The sequence below is a fragment of the Aspergillus ambiguus genome, assembly GCF_047715705.1.
Source record: "Aspergillus ambiguus strain CBS 117.58 unplaced genomic scaffold BDV59scaffold_32, whole genome shotgun sequence".
Lineage (NCBI taxonomy): Eukaryota > Fungi > Ascomycota > Eurotiomycetes > Eurotiales > Aspergillaceae > Aspergillus > Aspergillus ambiguus.
Window position 1 is genome coordinate 36,109 of NW_027395545.1, and position 18,081 is coordinate 54,189.

The window sequence follows — 18,081 nt, forward strand, 5'->3', positions numbered from 1 at the left end:
TCCCACCAGTGGCGCGGGCTCTTTCGGTCGGCGTCTCAGGGGCTGCGCTTCCCGCTCTCGCTAACTGCCAGCCTGTTAGCCATTTCTGTAGTCTTCCTCGATCAAGCATGAAGTCCATCCCTTTCGCATAGTTGACGACATCGCTATCACCTCTGTCTCGTCGCTGTACGGACGATTTTCTTGTTTCTTTTTCCCCTTTTTTCCTTTTCTTCTTTTCTTTTCCCTATATTGAACTACTCCCTTTTCGTTGGTCGCTAGATGGTTATCACGTCCTCCGCTCTACCAGATCCCTTCTGTCTCCCTGCCTCCGTTTTCGTTCGATTTTAGACACGTCCCTCGTCGGTCCACGCGATCTTGATGGCGCATATCTACGAGGTTGGGACACGGGCCTGGCAGCCTGATCCCACCGAAGGATGGATTGCATCCGAAGTGACGGACAAGGTGGTTGATGGGGATAAGGTCCAGCTGGTGTTCTCGTTGGAAAATGGAGAGGTTCGTTTCTACCCTCGTTGGAAGAACCATCTCCGGAGAGCTAATCTGGATCTTTGGGGTTAAAGACGAAAACCTTCGAAACCACGCAAGCTGAGCTGCAGGTGGACAACAACCCGAACCTCCCTCCGCTAATGAACCCGGCCATGCTCGAGGCCAGCGAAGACCTGACGAACCTGTCCCACTTGAATGAGCCAGCAGGTTTGTCCACCTTCCGAGACTCAGCTTACCCCCGGGCTAACGTGGTCGTAAAGTCCTGCAGGCCATCAAGCTACGTTACGCGCAAAAGGAAATATATACCTATAGTGGGATCGTCCTCATCGCAACCAATCCGTTCGCCCGGGTAGATTCACTCTACGTCCCGCAGATGGTACAGGTGTATGCTGGGAAACACCGAGCGTCGCAGGCTCCTCATCTGTTTGCGATCGCCGAGGAGGCCTTTGCGTAAGAAGTCACACCCTGTTTCCCATGCGATGCACCTACTTACTTGAAACTCGCCCAGTGACATGCTACGGGATGGCAAGAATCAGACGATTGTGGTCTCTGGCGAATCTGGTGCCGGAAAGACGGTCAGCGCCAAATATATCATGCGATACTTTGCGACACGTGAATCTTCGGACCAGCCTGGGAAATACACCAGCAGCAGAGCGGACGCGATCAGTGAGACCGAAGAGCAGATCTTGGCGACGAATCCTGTCATGGAAGCTTTTGGCAATGCCAAAACTACGCGAAACGACAATTCTTCACGATTTGGAAAATATATCGAGATCATGTTTGATGACAAGACGAACATCATTGGCGCAAAGATTCGGACATATCTCTTGGAGAGATCTCGCTTGGTGTTTCAGCCCCTCAAGGAACGAAACTACCATATCTTCTACCAACTGGTCGCCGGTGCAACAGATGCGGAGAAGCAGGAGCTTGGTCTTGGGTCTGTGGAGGATTTTGACTACCTCAACCAGGGTGGCACCCCCACGATTGACGGTGTAGAGGATGACGCTGAGTTCAGTGCGACCAGGAAATCCCTGAGCACGATCGGTGTGTCCGACGATACTCAGACCGAGATATTCCGTATTCTTGCCGCTCTTCTCCACCTTGGGAATGTCAAAATCACGGCCACTCGGACAGACTCCAGCCTTTCTTCCGAAGAACCTTCCCTCGTCCGGGCATGTCAAATGCTGGGAATCGATGCCACTGAATTTGCCAAATGGATCGTCAAGAAGCAGCTCATCACTAGAGGGGAGAAGATCACGTCGAATTTGACACAGCAGCAGGCCTTGGTTGTGAGGGATTCCGTCGCGAAGTTCATATACTCCAGTCTCTTTGATTGGCTCGTGGACAAGATCAACAAGGGCCTTGCAACTGACTCGGTCATGGACAAATTCAACGCCTTCATCGGTGTGCTCGATATCTATGGATTTGAGCATTTTGCGAAAAACTCGTTCGAACAGTTCTGCATCAACTACGCCAATGAGAAGTTGCAGCAAGAGTTCAACCAGCACGTGTTCAAGCTCGAGCAGGAAGAATATGTCCGTGAACAGATCGATTGGACTTTCATCGACTTCTCGGACAACCAACCTTGCATTGACCTTATTGAAGCGAAGCTTGGAATTCTGTCCCTCCTTGATGAAGAATCTCGGCTGCCTATGGGCTCAGACGAGCAGTTCGTGACCAAACTGCATCACAATTTTGCTGCCGACAAGCAAAAGTTTTACAAGAAGCCACGCTTTGGAAAATCGGCGTTTACCGTCTGCCATTATGCTGTTGATGTGACTTATGAATCCGACGGTTTCATAGAGAAGAATAGAGATACCGTCCCGGATGAACATATGGAAGTTCTTCGCAATTCTTCAAATGCGTTCATCAAGGAGATTTTGGACACTGCTGCTGCTGTTCGCGAAAAGGACTCGGCTTCTATTTCCTCAAAGGCTGTTACTGCTCCTGGACGTAAAGTTGGCGTGGCTGTGAACCGCAAACCCACGCTAGGCGGAATTTTCAAGTCCTCGTTGATTGAATTGATGAACACCATCAACTCGACTGACGTCCATTATATCCGTTGTATCAAGCCTAACGAAGCGAAGGAGGCTTGGAAATTCGAAGGTCCAATGGTTCTCAGTCAACTGAGAGCTTGTGGTGTGCTTGAAACCGTTCGGATTAGTACCGCTGGATACCCTACTCGTTGGACGTATGAGGAATTTGCTATTCGGTATTACATGCTATGCCATTCCAACCAGTGGACCTCAGAGATCAGGGATATGTGCCATGCCATTTTGCAGAAAGCTCTCGGAGATTCAAGCCAACAGAAACACGATAAATATCAGCTGGGTTTGACCAAGATATTCTTCCGAGCAGGCATGCTTGCTTTCCTTGAGAATCTTCGGACGTCCAGACTGAACGAGTGCGCCATTATGATACAGAAGAACCTGCGATGCAAGTACTATCGCCGCCGCTATCTCGAAGCCCGTTCTTCCGTTCTCTCATCACAGGCTCTGGTTAGAGGCTTCCTGGCAAGAAAACGTGCAGCGGAGATTCGCCGCATCAACGCTGCCACCACTATCCAAAGGGTTTGGCGGGGACAAAAGGACAGGAAGAACTACACCCGCATCCGTGAGAACTTTATCTTATTCCAGTCGGTTACCAAGGGTTTCCTCTGCCGCCGGAATATTATGGACTCGATCCACGGCAATGCAGCGAAGGTCATTCAACGTAACTTCCGCTCCTGGCGAGAACTGCGTGCTTGGCGCCAGTACCGCCGAAAGGTGGTCATCGTCCAGAGCTTATGGAGAGGTAAGGTAGCGAGACGTGAGTACAAGAAGTTGAGAGAGGATGCAAGAGATCTGAAGCAGATCTCTTACAAACTGGAGAACAAGGTGGTGGAGTTGACCCAATACCTCGAATCCTTGAAGCGGGAGAACAAATCACTAAACTCGCAACTTGAGAACTACGATACCCAACTCAAATCTTGGAGGAGCCGCCATAACACCCTAGAGAACCGCACAAGGGAGCTCCAGGCTGAAGCTAATCAGGCCGGCATCACAGCAGCCCGATTGACCGCCATGGAGGAAGAAATGGCCAAGCTGCAACAAAATCACAACGAGGCTCAAGCAACTGTCCGTCGTCTCCAGGAAGAGGAAAAGATCTCCCGCGAGGCAATTCGCTCGGCGAACGAGGAGTTGGATAGACTCAAGCAGATGAACACTGAGGCTGAGAATGAAAAGGCCTCCCTCCGTCAGCAAGTGGCCGAACTGGAAGAACAGCTTGAGATCGCCAAGAGAAGTGTGCCTGTCAACGGCATGAACGGCGATCAGAATGGTGGACCTATCCAACCACCGGCTAGTGGGTTGATTAATCTGGTTTCGTCGAAGAAACCCAAGCCTAAGAGACGCAGCGCCGGCGCGGAGAGGATTGATACTGACCGCTTCAGCGGAGCCTATAACCCGCGGCCCGTATCCATGGCCATTCCTAGTGGGTTGAGTCGCCAGAATTTCGGAGGTGCTGCGCTTTCTCCCGGGCTTGATTCGGTTGAGGCTGAGTTGGAGAACCTGCTGTCAGAGGAGGACGAGCTCAATGAAGAGGTCACAATGGGCCTGATACGCAACCTCAAGATTCCCTTGCCTAGCTCCACACCGCCACCAACGGAGAAGGAAGTCCTCTTCCCAGCCTACCTCATCAACCTCGTCACTTCCGAAATGTGGAATAACGGATTTGTTAAGGAGTCCGAACGTTTCCTTGCCAACGTTATGCAGTCGATCCAGCAAGAGGTCATGCAGCACGATGGCGACGATGCCATCAATCCTGGGGCATTCTGGCTCTCCAACGTGCATGAGATGCTTTCTTTCGTCTTCCTGGCTGAGGATTGGTACGAGGCCCAGAAAACGGATAATTACGAGTATGACCGTCTTTTGGAAATTGTGAAGCACGACCTTGAAAGTCTGGAATTCAACATCTATCACACATGGATGAAGGTGTTGAAGAAGAAACTTTACAAGATGATCGTCCCTGCGATCATTGAGTCTCAGTCTCTTCCAGGATTCGTTACCAGCGAGACGAACCGGTTCTTAGGAAAGCTTCTTCCCTCGAACAACAACCCAGCCTACAGCATGGACAACCTCCTGAGCCTTTTGAACAATGCCTACAAGGCAATGAAGGCCTTCTATCTGGAGGACACCATCATCATCCAAACTGTCACTGAGCTCCTCAAGCTGGTTGGCGTCACTGCTTTCAACGACCTTCTGATGAGAAGAAACTTCCTCTCGTGGAAGCGCGGTCTCCAGATTAATTACAACATTACCCGCATTGAGGAGTGGTGCAAGAGCCACGACATGCCGGAAGGAACTTTGCAGCTGGAACATTTGATGGTACATTAATCTTCGTTCCCTTTTCTTAAAGATCCGATGCTAACCCACATAACAGCAAGCAACCAAGCTCTTGCAGCTCAAGAAAGCTACGCTCAATGACATTGAGATCATTCAGGACATCTGTTGGATGTATGAAAAACGCCCTTGATGCCTACAAAGCGATTGTTGGGAATGCTGACAGTTACCTAGGCTCTCTCCCAACCAGATTCAAAAGCTGCTGAACCAGTATCTCGTGGCGGACTATGAGCAGCCTATCAATGGAGAAATCATGAAAGCTGTGGCCTCGCGTGTCACGGAGAAGAGTGATGTGCTCCTTTTGACCCCTGTGGACATGGAGGACAGCGGTCCGTACGAGATCGCTGAGCCCCGGGTTATCACAGCCTTAGAGACTTACACTCCATCCTGTAAGTGCAGCATTTCTTGCAATCAATGCGGATTATACTGACTCGTTCTTAAAGGGCTCCAAACGCCACGACTGAAGCGTCTCGCCGAGATTGTGTCTGCTCAGGCTATGGCACAGCAGGAGAGACTTGAGGTGGCAGAAAATGGCGCGATTGCTGCCGAGTAATGTTGTACATTAGACGTTGTGATGTGGTCCCGTTTTTGATCTTTCCTGATGAGACACGCTTTTGCCGATTCGGCCGTTCCTAGATTTGGACACTGAAGCCATATACTATGATTGTTTTGGGGACATATATTTATTTGAATGTGTTTCTTTAGATTTCGCTAGTCGGCCAATGTGACGACATACCACAATGCCCGAAGCGAAGCATCGCGGGGTAGATGTGAACGAGTAATAGTGCCTATGATATACTAGACGTTAGTAACGTAAAGCTAGGGCTGAGTTTTTCTTGAGGGCTGTCGGGTTTCCCCTGTCTCCTGGGAAGAGTGCGGCGGCATGGTCGCATTCGGGTCTCGGGAGCCTCATTACATAAAATAGCCGCATCACCCTTTCTACGTTTTGTAACCTTCCGTCCACCTCTGCTAGAGTCTTTTGCATTTGTTCAAAGCCTAATTCCACCAGCGCAGACACCATGGCCTTGTCTGAGCTCAATTTCATTACAGGAAACAAAAATAAGCTCGCGGAAGTGAGAGCCATCCTGGGAAGCGTCATTGAGGTGAAGAATCAAGCCGTCGACGTCCCAGAGATACAAGGCTCGATCGAAGAGATCGCCATAGAAAAATGCAAGCGGGCAGCTGAAGTGGTAGGTTCTTACTATACCCCTTGGCAATTGCAAAGATTCGTGCCCTAACTCTGCTAACTGTAGGTCGGCGGCCCTGTGCTGACGGAGGATACTGCCCTCGAGTTCCATGCACTGAAAGGCTTCCCTGGCCCGTACATGTAACCGCCCCGACTCCGTAGCAACCGCTGTCCATTTTATTAATCTGAGATACAGTAAAGGATTCCTTGACGCCCTGGGACATGAGGGGCTGAATAAGCTCCTTGATTCCTTTGACGACAGGACGTGCGAAGCTGTGTGCACCTTCGCGTTTTGCCGTGGTCCAGGATCAGAACCTATACTCTTCCAAGGACGAACTGAGGTAAGGCGCGACACAAATAATGCCTGTGTCGAGCGGCTAGAGTGCTGATTATTTCGCTTCTATCAGGGTACAATCGTCAGACCTAGAGGTCCCCCGAATTTCGGTATGTAGTATATCCATTTTCGTGTTCGTGCTAGACTATGTACATGTCTGACTTTTGGTCTCTAGGATGGGATCCGATCTTCGAGTATGAAGGGAAGACATACGCCGAGATGGAGAAGGAAGAGAAGGTAATCGACCTCCCCGTCATATTCGCTCAGCGTCACTGACAACCCCGGCAGAACCAGATATCACACCGATCCAGGGCCTTGGCCAAACTACAGAAGTGGTTGGCCGAGGAGCAATCTTAAACCTAATTATTGATGGAAGTCTTCCGAAAGCCAGCGACCTGACCGATCAAAGTCGTCACGCATTAATTCGTACCGTCCGCCTGGTCTCTCTTCCAGGAGTCTATCCAGGTTGCGATCCTCGCGCAATTGGTCTCTACATCATCATCCTTTTCACTGTTTAGTTCAACCACGATTTCTTCGTCGAAAGCTTCCCGCGCTTCCTCGAGTAAAACGCCGAAGATCTCCGCGTCTAGGTTCTCCTGCAGCTTCGCTTGTTTATATCCCCTGGAAGTATAGAAAGAACAGTTAAATTCTCGATCATCTCAAAGGAACGGGCGGGAAGGGGGGCGTGATGTTGCGGGTAGGTGGATAGGGTACCTTGATGATAGACGGTCATATAGAATAGAGGTCGAAGGACAGCGCAGTACAACGACAAGATCGATCCAGGATTTCGGAAAGAGGTCACATGCGTGCCAATCTATTAAGTAGCCGCCCTGGAGGACTTCGTCTTCGATTGCGTCTAGGAGCTGCAAACGCCAGCTACGTTAGCAAGCGGGATACAAGTAGGGTAGCTTGGATTATGGCCATAAGGATAATGCAAGCACAGCAATGAGATGCCTCGGTGGTGACATACCTTATCCTCGTCCACAACCCATGTCTCTAGTTCGTTATCGTAGTTCTCAAAGCAATCTCGGTCTTTTGCGACCTGATTTATCGACAGATACCGCAGACCCGTGTCTTGCGCCAATTGTTCGCAGTGGACGGTTTTCCCCACGCCAGGGGTGCCAGTGACGATCACATTCGGAGAGGTCCGCATAGTTCCTCCTCCAAAGACAAGCTCGAGTAACGAGAAGCTGGGTTGCTCTCCAATGGTGTTGAATAACCAACGCTATCTACCCGATAAACGGTGATGGGAAATTTTACGTGGGGTTGCGCTGCCGTTCGGCATGTCGGACTAACTGCATCCGATCTAGTCCCGATGTGGTGCTCCCATTCGATCTAGAAGTATATACATAGACAACCACCATTATCTACCATCATTTACTCCCAGCGTTCTTGCACATTGCCACTGGTCTCGAGTTGTCTCTCAACGGGGTCCGGGGGTGCCGATAGCCTAGTTTCGTTGGGTTAGACAGGCTGTTAACTTGGAGGTGAGCACTAACTTCAAGAGTTCAAAGAGTTTGTACTTCTGCAGGTAAGCTACGCCTCGGCGGTATCCTTTCAGTACTCGAGAAGGATCTGGAGGAACCGTGCGTGTCCCTATTAGGCGGATCACCGCATTTGGTGGCCTGAACATCGGGTCAAAGACCAAGAGATTCGCACTGCCATTGTCGCGTATTTCGAAGCCGACTATGGTTAGGGAATGTCCTATATCGGAGTCAGATATTCTGCTAGTTCTGAATCATTGGCTGAAAAGCGGAGGGGCCAAATCCGTTCGTACCCTGGTGCTGTAGATATATGGGCGGTAGCTCTGTCGTGATAACTTTGCTGTCTCGATCCATTGAGCATGTTTGTCGAAAGTAGGCTGCTATGTTTGCGAATAGGGAATCATGGGCAGGCGTTTCATTTGTTTTTGCAATGCTGCTCGCTTCACATCTGGAATCGGTTAGAGAAGCGCCTCTTGCGATGACACTAGTACTGACTGTATCTCAAGACTCATGAATAATGCTTGCGCCTGGATGGGTCAGTAACATGCATGCAAGCGGTGTCCGAACAATAGATACTGACTTCCGGGGTCCCAATGTACTTCCTAGTGCCGCGAATACCCCCTGTTTCAACGCGCCCGACGCTGTTGTACCCCATGTCCCAGGCATTCTCTATCATGTCTTGTAGTTGCAATATGGTAGGCAACGATTCTCTAAAATATTCATATCCAGGACTGCGGGATGCTCTGATGTACGAGACGAGCATTTGGATATTCCTGTAGCCGCAAAACCCGCCTTCTCTTGGCATTTTCGAGATCTGGTGGACTTCGGGGCTGCAGAGAAAGGCACGTTGGACTGATTTGTCGTGCTCGCACAGCCGGGCAAGCACGGGGATAATGCCGGTTGTTTCGTTTTCAATTATTTCGTGTTTTTGTAGGGACCCGTCAGCGGCGATTCTATTGGAAAGTGTTGAGTTCGCGCCTTTTTCCAGCATTCTGCGAAGCCAGGAGGGCATCTTCTTCTCATGCGCATAGGGCCCTAGCTCCGCGCGCTACCTGTTGTTAGTACTCGGGATGTGTTTTAGGCAGGGGAGAGGGGTCCATACTCCGAGTTGCTTCACGACGCCTCCTTTGCGGGTAGCTCGTGGATCTGTCGTGGTCGGGGAAAGACGTGTTGACTTGCTCCCTTTGGCTAGGAATGTTCTTATTGAGTCGTCTTTCGCGAGTCGCTGGCCGGTGGAGGACTTGCTGAGATTTTTCGCCATCATACGTTCTTCGGGTTCGGATATATATCCTGCATCAGACGCTGGATATGCCAGTGGCGTCTGAGGTACAGATACATCCTCAAGAGCAACGCTCTCTGCGAGGTGCAGATCGAGATGAGTGGAGAGCTCGGTAGATTCTACAGTCTCACCGCACCCATGAGGACAGTCAATATACTTGGGCAGAGACTCATCCTGGTCGTTTTCAGATGTGGGAGAATGAGCGGCTAATCGACCGCCAATGTCGAGCTGGGTGTCATGTTCAGGATGGCAATACTCGACATGCTCCGCGACGAAGTTGCTATCGGGATCGGAGAAGGGACAGAATGGACAAGTGGGATCATGGCTCCGTTGGTCACTCATGGCCACTGTTGGAGTGACCCTCGAGAAGGACGCGATCTAGAGGTTATGTTGAATATGGCAGACCAGAAACGCGCATCAGAGAGAAACAACGTCTGTAGATAAGCAATGACTGAGATCAGTGAATGAAGTTGCCTGTTGTATTGTAGAGGTCTGAAGTATATGCTGGGGTGATGATTTGGGTGCTTTAGGTCTAAATCCATGCTAGGCTGCACTGAGAGTGGGCCACATGGACGGAGCCAATCTGATTGCCGTGATGGATCTTGACCTTACCGTTTAGGTAATGCTGGGCCTGCTGGTTGACGAATCAGGGGTGTTATATTGTCCTGCGAAGGTATCTGCTATCTTCACTATTCTCTGATTGAAGGTTGGAAGAGTATTTATGGACTTGGGCACCCATGTGGAGTGAACCTTGATATTGATTGATATTGATTGTTATCCGGATCGCTTTATAAGGACACTGAAGGAGAAACTGGAAGATCTACAAATTCTATACGGTCTAGGACGGTCAGACGTGAGCCTGTCAAACAGATCAACAGTGAGTCATAAAATATAGGTAGAAGTACTCTGTAAAGATCGTACTAAAGTAAAGCTGTTTATATGATATGGATTACTAATGGGTATGTGTTTGCAGGCTCCGATATCGTACATCCGAAAAAGGCAGGCGGAGAGGGAGGGGCGGGAAAAAATTATGCGCGACGCCCCATATTCGTCCGTCATTGCATGCTCCGCTTTCGCAACCCCGCCAGGGCACATAAAAAGGCTGTCCCGCTGCCGGAGTCATCTACCATAGAAACTCGTGGTTCACGATATATATCTCCAGCCAAGATCTCGGACACAATGGACGGTCGTTCACTGTCCAAATCGGACTCCGTGCCATTGGTCAATGGATCGTCCGCCAGCAATTGGGTCGTCCAGAAGTTCGGCGGTACCAGCGTTGGAAAATTCGCTTTCAATATCGTCGATCAGGTTGTCATGTAAGTTCCCCTTGGTTGCACATGTTGGTTCCGGTTGCAATTTCAACTGATAATATTCAAACCCAGCCCGAGTCTCCTGGAACACAGTGTGGCTGTAGTATGTTCTGCGAGAAGCAGTTCTACAAAGGCTGAAGGTACCACCAACCGGTGAGTCATTTTTTTCCGGAACACCTCACTCCGTCCCTCGCATACACCACACATCCGATTCGGGGGACCATGTAGGCAAAGACCACTCTCTAATGGGCAATCGATCGATAGATTGTTGAGAGCCGCGCGGGACGCTGAAAATTCTCAATCGCAACACTATGTCTCCTTCGTCGAAGCCGTTCGGTCAGAGCACGTTCAAGTGGCCCAAGAACAACTGAAGTCCAACGAAATCAAATCTCAGCTGACTACGGAAATCAACGGCGAGTGCGAACGAGTCCTCAAGGTGCTGGAGGCCGCGCAAACCCTTGGGGAGATTAGCCCCCGTTGTGTGGACAAAGTGATCAGTACTGGGGAGAAACTCAGTTGTCGGCTGATGGCCGCGTTCCTCCAGGACCGTGGGATAGATGCACAGTATGTGGATCTGGCCGAGGTGATTGATTTCCCTATCTCCAATCATGGCCTCGATCAGGAGTTCTACAATAATCTCGCCGCTGCCCTCGGAAAGAAAATCGAGGAATGTGAAGGGAAGGTTCCAGTCGTCACTGGATATTTCGGAACGATACCAGGCGGCCTGCTTGATCAAGTAGGCCGCGGATACACCGATCTTTGTGCCGCGCTGGTTGCCGTTGGCACCCATGCGAAGGAGCTACAGGTGTGGAAGGAGGTCGATGGGATTTTCACGGCAGACCCCCGCAAAGTGCCCACTGCCCGCCTCCTCTCAGCAATCACGCCGGCCGAGGCCGCTGAATTGACCTTCTACGGTTCCGAAGTAATCCATCCGTTCACTATGGAGCAGGTCATCCGCGCCAGGATCCCAATTCGCATTAAAAACGTCATGAACCCCAAGGGCGACGGTACGGTCATCTACCCCGACTCTCCTGCTGAACTCGAGAAGACCGCCCCCGGACATGATCCGAGATTATTCCGCGCGCGGAGCCACAGTTTCATGCAGAGACCGAAGCGTCCGACGGCGGTCACCATCAAACACAAGATCCTTGTGATCAATGTCCACTCGAACAAGCGTTCTTTGTCACATGGTTTCTTTGCTGGCATATTCTCCGTCCTGGATCGGTGGAGGCTCTCGATTGATTTGATCTCCACCAGCGAGGTCCACGTGTCGATGGCCCTCCATTCTGAGATGCCCTTGCTGAATGGAGTTGGCAGAGATGAGTACCAAATCATCGATGATGACTTGAAGGGTGCCTTGAGGGACCTCCAGGCATATGGGACGGTCGATATCATTCCCGAGATGGCTATTCTCAGTCTGGTTGGGAAGCAGATGAAGAATATGATAGGCGTTGCGGGGAGGATGTTTACCACTCTCGGGGAGAATAACGTGAACATTGAAATGATCTCTCAAGGTACGCAGCGTCCGAACAACCTGGTCTGGTAAGTCCTTATGCTGACGCGATTTTTCTGAATGCCAGGTGCCAGCGAGATCAACATCTCCTGCGTGATCGAAGAAAGAGATGCAGACCGTGCTCTGAACATAATCCATACAAACATGTTTACCTTTCTAGACTAACCTGCTTTCACCGTGTTCCTGCCATTTTGCACATTGCGGTTCTTTTTTCCTTTCTTTTTTTTGTGCATATTTCAGCGAGGGTTGTTTGATGTTATAGGATATCCTTCACAGATTTGTCTGGCGTACAAGTTGACGCATCAAGATATACCTATACTTTCTGGATTTTCTGTTGCATATGATTATAAGGGCTATTATCGGTTCAGACTGTGGATTGCCAGTATATGGGCTTTAGCAGTATGGTGTGCTGTCCGGTTGTGTCTTTGGATAGACTTGTGTGTTCTTGTTTGACGGTTTCAAAGAATTTTCTCATTTCAGGCGTTACGATCCTCTCTGTGTTAGCATATTCTCTTTGATCAAACCGATAGAGCTTTTCTTCTCTACTTATGACCCCCCTGGAGAATCCGCCTACCAAGATAGATGCCCTGACAGATAATAATACGTTCAGCTGAATTCACCAGCGTTCGCAATAGGTACCTGAATTACCCATGCCCCAGGCAAGATTGCAGAGCATGGAAGGAAGGCAGTCTCGATGCGCGACTCGCAGGAAGCTAGGCGAAACCGCATCAGACGAGCTGAGGTCGAACTCAGGGCCACACCAAGCCCCTTCCTACTGCGTACATGAGGTGCATACTGTAATGCGGTCGAAGCTCGGGACTGAGACCTCTATCTATGCCATGCGAGGGATAGAGGGTGGAGCCATCCGGATGGCTGGTATACTCCGAACTACGTCGGGCGAGGACCAATTTATCAACCTACCGCGTACCTTGCCTAAGGAGCAAAAGCTTGCACGCATCTGCAAATGCAGAATCAATCCCCAATCCCTCGAGCAGAAGAGGACTTTCGTACGGAGTAACGAGAACCGAATTGGCCACGCGGACTTTTGTCAGACGGCTTTTCAGGTTTCATTTCCTCATTCCTTTGCGTTCCGGATTCCCCACCCTCTCTCCCCCCTTGAATCATTCCGTCACTCTATTGGGAGAGAAGGGGGAGAGTCATCATATAATATAATCCAATATACGCAGTAATCCACGGCGTACGCCGCAATTGACCCCTGGAGCGAGGATGGTCCGGTCCAATCATGGCATGATTCGAACACGGTGTGCTGGGAAGCGGTACCGTTCCAACAGTCGGGATAAGGCCAGGCTGGGGCTGTATGCCAGGTACCGCATTCAATATGCACTGAAAGACCTTCGACGACAAGTCCAGCCGGTACCTTACTCCTCCAAGCCAGACTAATGTAGGTACGACGCACTCGCCACCGGAAAGAAGTTCAGGCGAGTAGAGGTAGGAAAATCTAAACTTGGAATGCTGTCTTAGCCAAGCTGGTTCTGGCGCAACCCCTCGCTGATCGAGACTGGGAGGATCAAGACTCCGTCACACATGCCGGCGTCGTCAATCGATGGAGCCGAGACGGGGGGGTTTCGATGATCGACGGAGATGGCCGGCTGATTGGGTGGAGCGATGGGGATACCGCAAGGAGCGAAGGCTGTAGCCTTTGGGCCCAGCCCGCCGTATTGTCACTTTGTGACCGTAACGCCCCCTCCCAACGGACTGCCGTTTTGCAGGCACCGACGCGTGACACGCCCGCGTCCAAACCATACCGTACCGACCGCGACGGGAATCGACAATCATCAACATAGCCGGTCTTCCCTCTCGCTCTTCCTCATGCCTTTTTTAACTTAACCACCAATTTCCCCCCTCCCCACCTGGCTTCTACCTAATCGTTTGTCTACCCGCTTCGATCGGATCAGGATTTTCTCGCCTTGGTCGTCGTCTTCCCTCTTGCTGCCCTCAGATCTTCTCTTTTCATCCGCGCATCGCCATCTCGACCGGCTGCACGCACGCGTCGGACAGACCCCTCAAGAACTCCCACCGAGGCCAAATCGCCCAGGAAGTCTCCCCGATTCGATTTGATCCCAAGTTCCCACCTTGTCCACCGCTAGTGTCTCGCCTGAGAACGATTCTTCCGTCTGTCTCCCACCGACTGGCTTGGATCCATCCTCCTTCACTCAATCCTTAGCTAGGGCGGTTGTTGCCTTAAATGTACTACTATTGTCCCATACCTTGTTGCCCAACAATCATCGATTTCATGCCTAACTAGGTGCCGTTCAGGATCTTCCTTACTGGCTACACCGGTTGTTCTCAGCTCGTACGGAAACAGCGTTGTCTATAGAAGACCCGAACGTCTCCCTTTATCATCCATATCTACATCTCACCCGCGATCTGGCCCTTCGCGCCGTCACATTCCACAGCCTGAATCTCGCTCTTGACGCGTCGCAATACGTCTTAAATTCAACGGGTCAAAGGAATCAGGTGACGACATGAGCTCGACGCGTTCTGCGCCAGCCGCGCGGGCCCTGGCGAAAATGTCTTCGCCTTCGGATACAGAACCATCGAAATTGCGCCCACGCCTAGAACCTTCGCCCTTGCCGCTACAACCTCTGGAGAATGTCCCCGCTGGCCCTCCCAGAGACTACATTCTCCATCCTTCTCACGGAGGGATGCACCGGCCGTCACCAACAAAGCCTCCCCGAGGATCGAATGCTTCTCTTTCCGGACGAGGCCATCTAGGGTTCGTTCCTATCACCGCACCCGCGCCTCCATCGTTCACCACCGATTCCCCGACTAAGAAGCCGCCGTTCAACACCATCCATCACTCTGCACCTCCATCAGCAATGCCGCAATCGGCCCTGTTTACAACTTTCCCCAGCGTCAATCCAGATAAACATCCGCATCAGGAAACCCAACCCATGGATGAACCTACAAGCGACAACTTTGCGGATTTCCCGGAGCCATCCTTTCCCGCCAAACCGCCATTGAAAAGAATGCTTCTGGAAGCGGCGCCGTTGAAGGAACGATCGTCAAAGAAGCAAAAGCTGGAAGACGAGTCCACACGTCTACCAGATCCAAGCGAGATGCCTCCCATTGAAGATGACGGTACCAAACCTCCGTACAGTTATGCAACCCTGATTGGAATGTCCATCCTTCGCGCCCCGAACAGACGCTTGACTCTGGCGCAAATCTACAAATGGATCTCGGATACGTTTCGATACTACAAGAACAGCGACACGGGCTGGCAGAACAGCATCCGCCATAACCTAAGTTTGAACAAGGCTTTCATCAAACAAGAGCGCCCCAAGGATGATCCAGGCAAAGGTAATTACTGGGCTATCGAACCGGGCATGGAAGCGCAGTTCCTCAAGGACAAACCCCTGCGCCGTGCCACCATGTCAAGCCTCCCCCTGCCTGCAGCCCCTCAGAAGGAATCTACCCATCCACCGAGCTCGAGCACCACCACTTGGGCCGTTCCTCCACCATCGTATCAATCCGCGGCCCCAAAGAACCCGCAGAACGTGGATCTGTCATCCGATGCTACCTTGCCTGCCTCGGATCCTGCCCTGCAGGATGACACCGGTGATGAAGGTGCCGACGCTGCCGGCCAACAGACTCTTCCTCCTCGCTCATCCCCGCCTCAACCAATTCACTCATCGCCTCCCATTGTACCGCCTCGGTTCATTCGACAAGGCACACCCCCTACGCCCTCTCAGGTTCCTGCCTCATCAGGTGCCGTTTCTCGCTCGAGAAAGAGGAAGTCAGCAGCAGTGAATGATAGCGGATATTTCTCCTCACTGGAATCCTCCGCCCTGCGTCCGAACAAAGCTGGTCATATCTTGACATCGGATTTGGACATCGAACCCCCTCGCATCAAGCGGGGCAGGGCAGAGGAAGAGATTGCTCGCATTCGCAGCTCCTCCCACGATATCAGCCCTAGCCACTCCGGAGTTTTGAAGGACGCTGGCGTCATTGTTGGCTCCTCTCCACTGCGTGGAGAGTATGTCAGCATGCTGCCTCCTCCGATCACTCCCGTGATCAAGTTTAAGAAACCCGCCAAACCTCCGCCATCCGTCTCGCCAAATACCAACCTGCGGAATCATCGCAAGAAGATTCAACAGATGGTGAATTCGCCGATCAAACATCTTGGTCTCAACGACGAGGACCTTCCGTGGAGCCCTGCCTTCAACATCCAGGACGAGACCTTCACACCAAATGATCATATCCATTCAAGCTTTGATGTCTTTGCTGATCCGTCCGTGGAGCACATCTCGACACCAGCATATGGTTCTCCCGAAAAGCGTTCCGCTAAGCGTTCTCGGATCGAGGCCAGTGGAACTAACGGTAATGTGCTAGCAGATATCACGTCGATGAGCGTGAACAGTAAGGCCGGGGTGCAGACTCTTTCGTCCAACAAGGCCAAGGGCCTCCTCTTTCCCGAGTCACCGTCAAAGCTCCCTGAACCCGGGCGCTTCATTGATACAGCCCATGACGATTTCTTCTCGTTCCATCTTTTCGACGAGAGCCCCGGCGAGGTCGATGGTGTTGATCTCTTGCAAGGATTTCAGAAAATCGGGGGTGCAACCAAGGACGATCAATCAAAGTCCAAATTTCATGCATCAAGACCGCAGCTAAACCCCCGAAGCAATACCTCTTTATTCTAAGCTCTTGAGAGACCCTTCCTGGCGTGGAAGAGGCTTACATACGCACACAGAACCGGTTCCGTAAATTTATGTGGAAGGATCTTTCACCACACTGAACCACTGGCTTGGTTCAATATCGAGCAACTAATGTCAACGACTGAATATTTGGGTCTTCCTGGTGTTGATATTGATTGGGTCACTTTCTTCTTTTCAAGCCGTTGATTTTATTTGGAGTTTTGGGCTAAGGTGAGGTCCGGAGTCGGTTCTGACTTTAACTAAGCCTGAGATGACCATGAGATGACTTTAATGATGACATTTGCTAAGATGTACATGAACTGATGCTTACGAGTTTCCACTTGGCCTGTGTTTTTGTCTTTGGAGTTGTTATTGTGTTTATTTGATTTGCCAGGGGTTAGTTCATTGGGCTTGTGTAAAATGTTGAATTTAATATTATTGTTTTGATCATAAACCCATCCCCGGACACGTTCTAAGAGGGTTGAGCACGAGATGGAGGTTTTATTAAGGGTATCATGATCTTCCCATGGAGGGTACAACCTTACGATAAAACACAGCAAGAATAATACATGTCATTGGGGACAGCCCTAACAGAAAATGCAAAATCCAAGAAAACAGGAGAAAGGTATATCAAATCCCATCTTGACCCAACGCCATTGAAAGGGCCGGATTGCCGACCAGCGCCCTGATCCATACCATGCATGCATGCAACATGTAAATCCATTCCACCCACAGACCCGTTCTAATCACTGCTGGCACAGCCCCGACATCCGCAACTGACGCATTGGATCATCTGGTCTTCTTTGAGTTGGGCTTTCGGGACGCGGCAGATACATGTAGCGTTGAAATTCGTTTCCTTTGTTTGGATGCAACGAAGGCAGCAGAGCTAGAGCTGAGCGTCAGTCGGGTAGTTCACATTTCATTTTAGCGGGGGACGACATAAAAAGCGAAGAACGAGAGAAAATACCTTCTCGTAGCCCTGCTTCTTCCACTTGGCAATCAAGTTGGCATCCGCGTAGTTGTTTTTGAGAAGCCAGTCGTAAAGCTGCTTTGAGATTGCCTCCTTCTCGTAGTACAGGTCGTAGATGTACCTAGAACCTAGAGACAGACCAGACCGTCAGTCATGGTGGACTTGTTCGGCGCATCCGACAGAGGGCAGACTTACGCTGGTGACTTATCTGAAAAATCGGCCACAGCATCTCGTGTTTCTTCTTCCCATCATGCGATGCGTTTTCCGCATCCTTCATCTTATTGCTGAACTCGAGCAGCGTGTCTTCGATATCGTCGAAGCCTGCCGGTGGGGGCTTGCGGTTGCGGGAGGTGCGTATCGGCGGCATGGCGGAGATCTGTGAGGGGGAAGTACGACGGCAAATCAAGCAGCTCACAGGGCGTGAAGGGATCCGGCAGGAAAGGTTGGCTCTCGCAGGTGTGCTGTCGAGGTAGGTGAGCTTGAAGGCT

At 51.0% G+C, this 18,081-nt stretch overlaps 7 protein-coding genes across 7 annotated transcripts; 4 read left to right on the top strand and 3 right to left on the bottom strand.

The window, feature by feature from the left end:
- Positions 1–73: 73 nt before the first annotated feature.
- Positions 74–5,644, top strand: BDV59DRAFT_184408 (type V myosin). Its single transcript, XM_073690677.1, has 7 exons — positions 74–492; positions 558–690; positions 744–933; positions 992–4,847; positions 4,903–4,976; positions 5,037–5,251; positions 5,306–5,644. Exons 1-7 carry the CDS (start codon positions 358–360, stop codon positions 5,413–5,415), a joined length of 4,713 nt encoding a protein of 1,570 aa, XP_073545157.1. The 5' UTR covers positions 74–357; the 3' UTR covers positions 5,416–5,644.
- A 237-nt stretch (positions 5,645–5,881) lies between these two features.
- Positions 5,882–6,739, top strand: BDV59DRAFT_194958 (non-canonical purine NTP pyrophosphatase; the record flags this gene model as incomplete). Its single annotated transcript, XM_073692476.1, has 6 exons — positions 5,882–6,052; positions 6,116–6,189; positions 6,245–6,389; positions 6,456–6,492; positions 6,558–6,619; positions 6,677–6,739. The coding sequence occupies 6 exons, from the start codon at positions 5,882–5,884 to the stop codon at positions 6,737–6,739; spliced, it is 552 nt and encodes a 183-aa protein (XP_073545158.1).
- BDV59DRAFT_184411 (nucleoside triphosphates FAP7) lies at positions 6,499–7,618 on the bottom strand. Its single transcript, XM_073690678.1, has 3 exons — positions 7,353–7,618; positions 7,097–7,245; positions 6,499–7,003 (listed from the first exon to the last, which is right to left on the bottom strand). The coding sequence occupies exons 1-3, from the start codon at positions 7,533–7,535 to the stop codon at positions 6,802–6,804; spliced, it is 534 nt and encodes a 177-aa protein (XP_073545159.1). The 5' UTR covers positions 7,536–7,618; the 3' UTR covers positions 6,499–6,801.
- Positions 7,619–7,681: 63 nt separating this feature from the next.
- Positions 7,682–9,951, bottom strand: BDV59DRAFT_93316 (C78 family peptidase). Its single transcript, XM_073697357.1, has 6 exons — positions 8,969–9,951; positions 8,447–8,914; positions 8,362–8,393; positions 8,160–8,314; positions 7,882–8,086; positions 7,682–7,832 (listed from the first exon to the last, which is right to left on the bottom strand). The coding sequence occupies exons 1-6, from the start codon at positions 9,485–9,487 to the stop codon at positions 7,760–7,762; spliced, it is 1,452 nt and encodes a 483-aa protein (XP_073545160.1). The 5' UTR covers positions 9,488–9,951; the 3' UTR covers positions 7,682–7,759.
- BDV59DRAFT_184414 (aspartate kinase) lies at positions 9,933–12,737 on the top strand. The gene is made up of 5 exons (XM_073690679.1): positions 9,933–10,022; positions 10,119–10,461; positions 10,528–10,608; positions 10,720–11,969; positions 12,036–12,737. The coding sequence occupies exons 2-5, from the start codon at positions 10,208–10,210 to the stop codon at positions 12,131–12,133; spliced, it is 1,683 nt and encodes a 560-aa protein (XP_073545161.1). The 5' UTR covers positions 9,933–10,022; positions 10,119–10,207; the 3' UTR covers positions 12,134–12,737.
- Positions 12,738–14,112: 1,375 nt separating this feature from the next.
- On the top strand, positions 14,113–16,997 carry BDV59DRAFT_93362 (fork head domain-containing protein). Its single transcript, XM_073697359.1, has one exon. It carries the CDS (start codon positions 14,455–14,457, stop codon positions 16,627–16,629), a length of 2,175 nt encoding a protein of 724 aa, XP_073545162.1. The 5' UTR covers positions 14,113–14,454; the 3' UTR covers positions 16,630–16,997.
- Positions 16,998–18,078, bottom strand: BDV59DRAFT_93361 (BUD31 family protein). The gene is made up of 3 exons (XM_073697358.1): positions 17,789–18,078; positions 17,591–17,721; positions 16,998–17,509 (listed from the first exon to the last, which is right to left on the bottom strand). Exons 1-3 carry the CDS (start codon positions 17,958–17,960, stop codon positions 17,366–17,368), a joined length of 447 nt encoding a protein of 148 aa, XP_073545163.1. The 5' UTR covers positions 17,961–18,078; the 3' UTR covers positions 16,998–17,365.
- Positions 18,079–18,081: the final 3 nt, after the last annotated feature.

What these genes read in the sequence shown, in the direction of transcription:
- BDV59DRAFT_184414 (XM_073690679.1), top strand. Translation starts at nt 10,208, where the DNA reads ATGCTCCGCTTTCGCAACCCCGCCAGGGCACATAAAAAGGCTGTCCCG. An exon ending in ATCGTCGATCAGGTTGTCAT is followed by an intron (nt 10,462 to 10,527) that starts GTAAGTTCCCCT and finishes ATTCAAACCCAG; the next exon opens with CCCGAGTCTCCTGGAACACA. An exon ending in CATTGAAATGATCTCTCAAG is followed by an intron (nt 11,970 to 12,035) that starts GTACGCAGCGTC and finishes TCTGAATGCCAG; the next exon opens with GTGCCAGCGAGATCAACATC.
- BDV59DRAFT_184411 (XM_073690678.1), bottom strand. Translation starts at nt 7,535, where the DNA reads ATGCGGACCTCTCCGAATGTGATCGTCACTGGCACCCCTGGCGTGGGG. An exon ending in GGGTTGTGGACGAGGATAAG is followed by an intron (nt 7,246 to 7,352) that starts GTATGTCACCAC and finishes TGGCGTTTGCAG; the next exon opens with CTCCTAGACGCAATCGAAGA. An exon ending in TATGACCGTCTATCATCAAG is followed by an intron (nt 7,004 to 7,096) that starts GTACCCTATCCA and finishes CTATACTTCCAG; the next exon opens with GGGATATAAACAAGCGAAGC.
- BDV59DRAFT_184408 (XM_073690677.1), top strand. Translation starts at nt 358, where the DNA reads ATGGCGCATATCTACGAGGTTGGGACACGGGCCTGGCAGCCTGATCCC. An exon ending in ATCGCCGAGGAGGCCTTTGC is followed by an intron (nt 934 to 991) that starts GTAAGAAGTCAC and finishes AAACTCGCCCAG; the next exon opens with TGACATGCTACGGGATGGCA. An exon ending in AGAGACTTACACTCCATCCT is followed by an intron (nt 5,252 to 5,305) that starts GTAAGTGCAGCA and finishes TCGTTCTTAAAG; the next exon opens with GGCTCCAAACGCCACGACTG.
- BDV59DRAFT_93361 (XM_073697358.1), bottom strand. Translation starts at nt 17,960, where the DNA reads ATGCCGCCGATACGCACCTCCCGCAACCGCAAGCCCCCACCGGCAGGC. An exon ending in TTTTCAGATAAGTCACCAGC is followed by an intron (nt 17,722 to 17,788) that starts GTAAGTCTGCCC and finishes GTCTGTCTCTAG; the next exon opens with GTTCTAGGTACATCTACGAC. An exon ending in AGAAGCAGGGCTACGAGAAG is followed by an intron (nt 17,510 to 17,590) that starts GTATTTTCTCTC and finishes GCTCAGCTCTAG; the next exon opens with CTCTGCTGCCTTCGTTGCAT.
- BDV59DRAFT_93316 (XM_073697357.1), bottom strand. Translation starts at nt 9,487, where the DNA reads ATGAGTGACCAACGGAGCCATGATCCCACTTGTCCATTCTGTCCCTTC. An exon ending in GCGTCGTGAAGCAACTCGGA is followed by an intron (nt 8,915 to 8,968) that starts GTATGGACCCCT and finishes AACAACAGGTAG; the next exon opens with CGCGCGGAGCTAGGGCCCTA. An exon ending in AAACTCTTTGAACTCTTGAA is followed by an intron (nt 7,833 to 7,881) that starts GTTAGTGCTCAC and finishes CAACGAAACTAG; the next exon opens with GCTATCGGCACCCCCGGACC.
- BDV59DRAFT_93362 (XM_073697359.1), top strand. Translation starts at nt 14,455, where the DNA reads ATGAGCTCGACGCGTTCTGCGCCAGCCGCGCGGGCCCTGGCGAAAATG.